This window comes from Rhizophagus irregularis, chromosome 1, assembly GCF_026210795.1.
Source record: "Rhizophagus irregularis chromosome 1, complete sequence".
Taxonomy (NCBI): domain Eukaryota; kingdom Fungi; phylum Glomeromycota; class Glomeromycetes; order Glomerales; family Glomeraceae; genus Rhizophagus; species Rhizophagus irregularis.
In genome coordinates, this window is record NC_089429.1 from 7,591,008 (window position 1) to 7,599,966 (window position 8,959).

Consider the following 8,959-nt stretch of genomic DNA (forward strand, 5'->3'; position numbering starts at 1 on the left):
TATTTGTTCAATTATTATTTGTAGAAAAATATTGTGAAAATACTTAGGTTCAAAATACTCGATATAACTATTGTATAATGTATATATATGTTAAGGAACTTATTTTTATCATAAATAAAATCAACTGTTCAACAACTAAAGCTATAAATTGTCTAATGTTACTTATAATTGATATATTATCGTATTGTAATTACACTGTGTATAGTAATATCTTATATAAATTTTCCTTTCTTATTAACCAAGGCTACTTATAAATTTGCTTCGCTTAGAAAATACCAGTTAGTGTTCCGAAGGGGTCGAGTCGACCCAATTATGTTCTGACTCGGTTCAGTTGTATTTAATATAAAAAATATAAAAAATTTTAAATTTTTAGTTAAAAATATAATAAAAAGATTGAGTCAAAGTAAAGGTATAACGGGTTACGGGTCGGGTCAATAACCCAGGTTTTGACCCGATCCTTTCGGAACACTAAATAAAAATGAAGGGTAATTAATTAACCGATCATTAAAGGCTAACAAAAAATGTATATCGAATACCCACCCATATTTTAGTAATTACACAATCTTGAGTTAGTATATGATTAATAACCACATAAACCAACCCTCTACTTTAATTGAACTTTGGGTACATACTACATAGGTTAAAGTACGTAAAATAGGTTTAATTGCCTAACATTGAACTAGCAATAGCCAGAAATTTACAAAGGAGATAAGTTTTGGAAGATTCTTACTAGTTTATGGTATGTTTCATCTATTTAGTTATATATCAACTATTGTCGCCTTTACTTGTACCGATTTTCGAATTTTTTATTAAAAGTTGATATTGTCTAATTTGATACTTTTATTATTTTTTAATAATATAATAAAAGAGAAAGTATTGAGAAGCAGATTGAGCATTCGAAGCTTGGTACTTGTTCGAAAATTCATCTTTCCAAACGAAAAGAATGTTGGTGCGATGTTATTTAGGACGTTAAAAGAATTAAAATTTCTTTAGATAATGTGAAAATTTTTCATTTATTAATATTTTTTATTATGATAATTTAAAAGATTAGAGACGGAAAAAAAAGATTTCTTTAATATTTATTAACGGTTGCATTAGTTTTTTTTACAATAGATATTAAATTTTCTCTCATAAGGAAATAGAGACGAAGGAAGGGTTTCTCTTTAAAATTTATTAAATTAAATCGAATATTTTTTTATGTTATTTTAGATTAGTAGGGACGGAAAGGAAGGTTTTTTTTTAATATTTATGTCGGTGGAATTGGTTTTTTATTATATAATATATATAATATATATTAAATTAAATTTTCTTCTCATAATTTTAATGAGAGGAAATAGAGATAGAGGAGGGTTTTCTTTTAATATAAATTTATGTCAGTGGAATTGGTTTTTTTTTACAATAAATATTAAATTTTCCTCTCATAATTTTAATGAGAGACGGAGAAGGGATTTCTTTTAATCTTAATTTATGTCGGTGGAATTTTTTTTTTTATAATAGATATTAAATTTTCCTCAGGAAGGGTTTTTTTTTTAAGATTTATCAAACGAAATCGAATATTTTTATGAGAATTTAACGGGAAATAGGAGTGATGATAGATGGAATGAGAGGGTGCAGAATACTTGCATTAACTTTTGCAACTAAACTTATACAGATGATATTATGAAGGCTGTTCTTAACGTGTCTCAAAATCGCTGCAATTGCGAAGCTTGAAACTGAGGATGAAAATAACGATGAACAAGAAAGACTAGCGTAAAACGTTTGAAATAAGTAAGAATAATAATAATATTTATTTTTTAATAAATTAAATTTAATAATTAATTTTTAGCTTTACAAAAAATGGAAATCCTTGTTATAGGATTGTATGTACTACGAACCGAAGTCAATAAGAAGTGGTTGATTGTCAAAATTAAGTATGTTTTGGAGGATGTTTATTATGTAAAGAATATCTTACAATATATTTAGGGAGTTTAGTTACAATGATGGCATCAAATTGAATCTATAGAAAAATGATGTTCCGTTCCGTGTCCACTAGATACAAAAGAATGATCCTCTCGTAAGGTAATATATTTATATATGAACATGTATTCAAGTATTTTAAAAATAATCTTATATTTGTTTATTTAATAGAGTATCCTTGTACGCGAATACATGTTGAGTTATATTTACGAAAAAACCCTTTTTATTTTAATATTTCATTAAAATAAAAAAAATGACTAGATGGGAATTGATGGAACAAATTAATTAGATTTATCATAATTTATATTAAAGACAACCTTTATGACGAGATGTTGGTCGCATTGGAACAAAGATCGGAAAAGATCTTTCACTTAATATTATATTTCAATTATTTAATTATGAAGAATGTCAAGACCATCATAATTTATAAATCAAATTATTATACGGCTAGATCAAATCGTCAAAAATATGAAAAGATCGTGATCCGCTATTTTTTGATAATAATTTTTAGACTTCAATTATTAATGCATCGCGTGAAACTTTTTAAGATACATATGTTAAAATATAACTAAAATTTCATAAAATTTTATTTATACGATAAATGGGAAAATTGGATTAAATAAAATATATTATATATGATAGAATCGCTATAATTTTTATAATTTTCGGTTAAACGATATTAAGTATGATAGGTTGTATAATATAGTGAAAATCTATAGAAACTTTTAATTCTATATATACTGCTATACTTTACATATGAGCTTATGAAAGTTGCCATTAGATAACTTGATCATAGACTTTGATGTTCAATAAAAAAAAGTTTTTAAAATTAAAAAAAAAAATTTCCTAATCACATTTATTACATTTATTTATGCATTTTTAAGTAAAAAAAATATCAAAATTCAAAAATAATCTATATAATAAAATAACAATTTCAGATTAAAAAATGAAACGTTAAAATGTTTAAGTAAAATCCCAATCAAATCTTTCAAAGTGTTCAGGTAGAAGGTTTACGGTTAAAAAAAATGAAGAAACGTTAGTAAAGGTTCTACTAACGTCCCCTAACTCCAATTCCCAACGCCTTTCATTCAAGAATCTAAGACTGAAAATCTTTGAAGTAGGTACCTACAAAAGAAAAAGGACAAAAGAAATGCTAATAAAGTTTATTAACATTCCCTAAATCACTAAAAGAAGAAGTGTAACAAAGTATATCAATTTGAGGATAATATCCTTCTTTAATAATTGTATAAGTATATTGAGTACCATTTTTTGATCAAAAACAATAATGTTAGAGGCAGGGTAAGTAGACATTTTAAACTAGCTAAGTAGAAGAAGTGCGCGTAAATTTATTTACGTCACGAAATAGATCAAATTTTAGTGTATTACAAGATATTTCATATTAACCAATCAAAAGAGGTGCCAATTTAGTGGGGTTACCCCCTAAAAAAATTAGGGTGATACGCGCATCTGGAAAAATATAAATTATTTGAATCTTTCATTTTCATTTTCATTTTTTTTGTCACTAACTCTCCTTCCTTTTTTATAAGCCCATTTTTTCTTCTCTACTTTATATATTATTTTCGTCGTTTTTTTCGCTATGACCAAAGTTACTGCAAAAAACATAATTCCACGAGGCGTAAATGGACGCAGAAACAATAGAAAACAAATATTATTGAGAAGCGGAATATGCTATTCTCGTACTAAAGAGAATAAAAATGTAGTCGTTACGAACGTTATTGTTTCTACGGGACAACCAGCTGTAATTCCAGACCGCGTAAGCCAGGGCGTAAGTGGACACAGCTGCGGCTTCCGCGTGCGCTTTGCTAGCGATGGTGTATTTTGCCTGCCCTTCGTTAGCAATCAATTAAAAAAGAAAATAATACGTATAAAGTCGATTCTAAAGACGTCCAGTAAGTACAAACAAGAAAGTTACGTACGTCCAGTTCCTGGTGTACCTGAACCAGAGCTAAAACAGACGATAGCGCTGCGAAAATATCTGGAATCGCTTTGTTTAAACGAACAAGTATTAAGTCGTGAGCTATTGCTTCGTCTCGGGACGTATATACTGGATTGTTTTGTTTCTCAAGGATGGTGTCGCCCTTTTATTAATCCTGTACCCGAATCGGCTCGGAATTATCATCTTCGCATCGCACGTCCGATGGATTTAATAACAGTTGAACATAAACTTTGGGCAGGAGAATACGATTGTGCAGTTTCAAAATTCTATGATGATTTAGCACAGATTATTTATAATGCATTCAAATTCCATGAAAAAGATTCCGTAATATTCAAAGAAGCAGATTCGATGCTTACGTGTTTTGTCAATTTAACAACGAAATTTTCGAAACCACCACATGATATAAATAAATTGAACTTCGCACTTGCTCAGATTGGTGCTAAACTCCCTCATGAAGAATTTGGTGATGTTTGTAAAGTAGTACCAAATATTAATATTAAGAGGTATTCATGTTTTTTTTGTTTTCCTTTTTTAACGGTTTCTTTTGTTAATATATTTTTTTTTTTCGTGCGTAAATTAGTAAAATATACATAGTACCTTTGTATTCGTTCCTCCAAGTTACAAGGAGTGGTAGTAACGTTGCAAAACTTCCCTATGCTGCCGCTGAACGTTTAGATCCGATGTCAAGTTCTCTTTTTGACACATTCGAACGTGAAAGTCTCCCTCCGGTTAAATTTCAACCAACAGAAACGCATTGCAACTTTGCACGTCTATACATCACCAAGGGTTCAAAGAATATTAAAAAATGTAGAGATGAACGCAATGCAATTCTCGTAATTGTGAAGGATGTTTCTTATGAAGCCAGTGAGAATCGATTGCGATGTAATGTGATCACTTCAAAACCATTTGGCGAGCTACGTGATCTCGACACGTTCGAATTATCAGATGCACGATATTGGACCCGAGTTGCCTTACTTGATAAAAAGGCACTCGATCTTAAAGTTGGGCCAAAATTCTTTAAAGAATACTTACGAGAACCTTTCAAGGTTTCGGAATATGAACAACAGCGTGACAATAAAAATTTTTTGAAATCTTTGAATCTATCTAAGTCACGTTGATTGAAATTATCGCGTGATCTTTTTTTTTATTTATTTTCATATAAATTAAATTAAATTAATTGAATTTTTATTTATTTTATTTATTTATTTTCATATAAATTAAATTTTTATTTATTTTTTTTATTTATTTTCAATAAATTTTAGTAAATTTTATTTTTTTTATTTATTTATTTTCAATAAATTTTATTTATTTTTATTTATTTTCAATAAATTTACGTTTCTTTATATTTTTTTTTATAAAAACTACAAGTATTTTTAAGATAAATGTTCCCTTTCTATTTTTTTTTCTTGAAAAAAGCTGCAAAAATTTTTCTAAGATAATGTTATCTGACCAATAAAACTCGTCAAGTCACGTTACCGAACATTTTTTGGGGGTGTGTTCTTGGTTCGTTGATTGAACCTAACACGTGATCTTTTTTTTTTATTTATCATGTGTTACACCTCTCCCGTTTCACTGTTTAGTTATTAAGGTAATCCTATTTGTTTTTCTGGGTACCGTTGCGTAAAATTTGATCGAGAGTTCCGATCATTTTTAAGGAAAGAGAATGTTCCACGGTGGAATTTTTACATTATGTTAAATCGAAATTGTTTTTTATTCGAGTTATTGGGAAAAACTTTTTTTTATTAATAAATTAATTGTGTTTAGTTCGATATTTTGAAAGAAATCTTGCCTTATATTACTAACATATTATCAAAAATGTCAATATATGCTATACTAAATATAATATTATTTGAATGCGGGATCATTCCTTCATACTAATACCCCAATATCCCGTCCTATATTGACACTATGCATTTTTTCTTTGGTTTTTACGGGTAAATAAAAGAGTAGTTGGGAATTACAAAAAGTACAAGAAATGAAAGACTAGAAATAAAATTTGCAAATTTGTCATTATAATACAGTGCGGTACCTCTATAATAGGTACCCCCTATATCTTGTGATCTAATGGTCAGAATTTTATAAAATTTTAAAATTAGATAGCTTTTAAAAAGATAAATACATTAAGCAAATAAAAAAATTTTCTCAATTTTTTTTGCTGACATAATACAAAATCACATGACTTAAAATAAATTTGATTGGCTGATGCAATACCTAATGTTAATTAGAATTATGCATAATTTTTTATATATAATTTATTATTTATTATAATTATTTAAAGTAATTTGATTAAGTATATTATCAGGAACTTTTCTATGGGATTTATATTTTTTTTAGCAAGTTTTCCCAAGATTCCTTTTTGAGAAATAGATATAATATAATTTGTAATAAATAAAAACTACCAAAATTTTTTTTGAATTTTTTTTCAAAATTTTTTTAACAAAGCATGGGTAAGTTTATAAGCTAAAATGATTTATTTGAATAAGCACTATCAAATGATTATTTTTTTTTTATGTTACACAAAAATCACTTATTCTCAAATTTTTCCCATCATAATAAATTACCCGAACTTCAAACTTATGTAGCACTAGCAAAATTTATTATTTTTTAATCTAACCCGATAAGTTTAAAAGCTCTTGATATGCTTTATTAAAATTATCGGTTAGAATTTTAAAATATTATTTTTTGCTAATGTGACATCTTTTTGAAAATGTCACATTATGACTATAAAATTGGGTTGGTTATAGAGGTACCGCACTGTAGGAGTATCAAAAATGTCCATATATGCTATACTAAATATAATTTATTTGAAATGCTGGATAATTTCTTCATACTAATACCCCAATATCCCGTCCTATATAATAGGGATATAAAAAATGTCCATATATGCTATACTAAATATAATTTATTTGAAATGCGGGATCATTCCTTCATACTAATACCATAATATCCCGTCCTATATAATAGGAGTATAAAAAATGTCCATATATACTATACAAAATATAATTTATTTGAAATGCTGGATAATTTCTTCATGCTAATACCCCAATACCCCGCTCCAACTCATAAGTACTACCATGATTATTTTGTCTTTTACGCTAGGATTCCTTGAGTTTGGTTGAGGTAGGCATGGAGTTAAACTGCAATATCAATAAAAATTATTAAGGAATCTTAAAGATGAAATTGATAATATTATAATAAGATACTTACATAATAAAAAAAGTGAAAAATTTTTTATGATAAATGCCAATCGAACCCAAAGGTTTCTATTACTTGCTTGTAATGGTATAAGTTACGGTTAAACAAGTAGATGCAGAACCTTTAAAGAACGCAGAAAGGTCTTGAACGGATTTGATAGGGTAATTATAGAATAAATTTATTTTTTAATAAAATTTTAATATGATATACCGGTAAACATTTATTTTGGACATTATTTTTTTTTAAATATTAAACATTTATTTTGGACATATTTTTAAATGTATTTTTTTTTTTTTTGGAAAAATTTTGAGACTCAAAGTAGCCATATTTAAAAGAAAAATATTGACGCGAATTTTTTTTTTTATCTTTTGTAATAAAAATTATTAATAAAAAGCCATAAATTTTCTAATAAAAGAAATTTATCATACGTAATTATGGCTTATTAGGTGGCAATGCAGTATGTGCAGTATGATTGATCAATTGATCGACCCGTGATTTTTTATCTTGTTGATACCTCTACCCGTCTACCGCACTACTGTATAAGCCATAAAAACAACAGCCTTATCTTGCGTATTTTAGTTTATTTTGTTTATTCATTATTTAATCCCTATAAAAATTTATTCCGTGTTTTTTTTATTCATATGTTCACGGAATTTAAAGCCTCAAAACTAGGAGATGGATCCGTTGTTTGAACGGATGTTATTTAGCAGGTAGTCATTAAGCCAATGATCATCTATAATGACAAAATTTTATTTTCGTAATGTTGTAGTAATTGAATATATATATGGCGAATCTATTGCTATATACTACTGAAGTAACTGAAAAATACATTTTACAATATAATTCTATCAATATTAAAGCTAGAAATGTGACTTTACTACTATTAGAATTCTTGAATAGTATAAAATCGAAATAAATTTTATGACCACTGAAAATTCAAACGAATAACGGATCCAGCCTCTACTCAAACCATGAAAATTATCCAAGTTGCCTTTTAGTTATTTTCCGTAAATCAAAAGTGTGGCTTTATGAGTAGGCGAAACGAATCCGAAATGTTTCATCACCCGCTGAATGAAAAACTCTAATTTGGAAATTGCAAACTTGAATGTTTCTTGAGAGTAATTTCACATTTTCACGTGATGATTTGCATCGTTGAACCGATCTAAATTCAGAAGATTCTGAATCTCCTGGGTTTAGAACTATTTTAACCATAATAAAAATCGAAGCTGACTAAACCGATTTTCAAGAACCGACTCAAGTCGAGTCATCAGTCAATACCTATTAAGAATTTTGAATTAAGTTTTTTATGTATAAACTTCATTATAGGATATTTTTAAGTCATGTAAAACGTTTATTGATTTAAAAAATTATTCATTATTTAATATTATGAAATATGTGTTTATTATTTGAAATTAGATCACTATTACAACTAACAAAAAAATACGCCCTCGATGGTCATATTGTTATGCTGCGCAATTCATTATTTATACGCGTAAAGGAATTGTTTCAAGTGATTTTTTGCCAAGATCATTATGCTTATGCGTTCGGCTAAGTATCTGTAAATTTTGAATTTGTTATTTTGAAAAAAAAACTTGCTTAAAATTCTTTCAATTACATTATAATAAATGGAATCCTGACTTTTCTCCGTACTCCCTAATTCCAACCTTCCATTGAAACTGATCTCAAGTTAAATATCCAAGGCGTCCGGTAGGTACCTACAAAATAAAAGGAACATTAGTAAAATTATACTAATGTTCCTTAAATCTTGTTCTCCACGCTCAACTCTTACCTAATTGAGATTTTGGTTTCAAAGTGGCGTTCTCATTCCGATTATATTTGTCCCTAGTCTTT

The 8,959-nt window shown here is 27.7% G+C and overlaps 1 protein-coding gene across 1 annotated transcript; it reads right to left on the reverse strand.

The window, feature by feature from the left end:
• Positions 1-2,919: 2,919 nt before the first annotated feature.
• OCT59_001513 (uncharacterized protein) lies at positions 2,920-3,267 on the reverse strand (the record flags this gene model as incomplete). Its single annotated transcript, XM_066139639.1, has 2 exons — positions 2,920-3,081; positions 3,220-3,267. 2 exons carry the CDS (start codon positions 3,265-3,267, stop codon positions 2,920-2,922), a joined length of 210 nt encoding a protein of 69 aa, XP_065989029.1.
• Between the last annotated feature and the right edge of the window lie 5,692 nt (positions 3,268-8,959).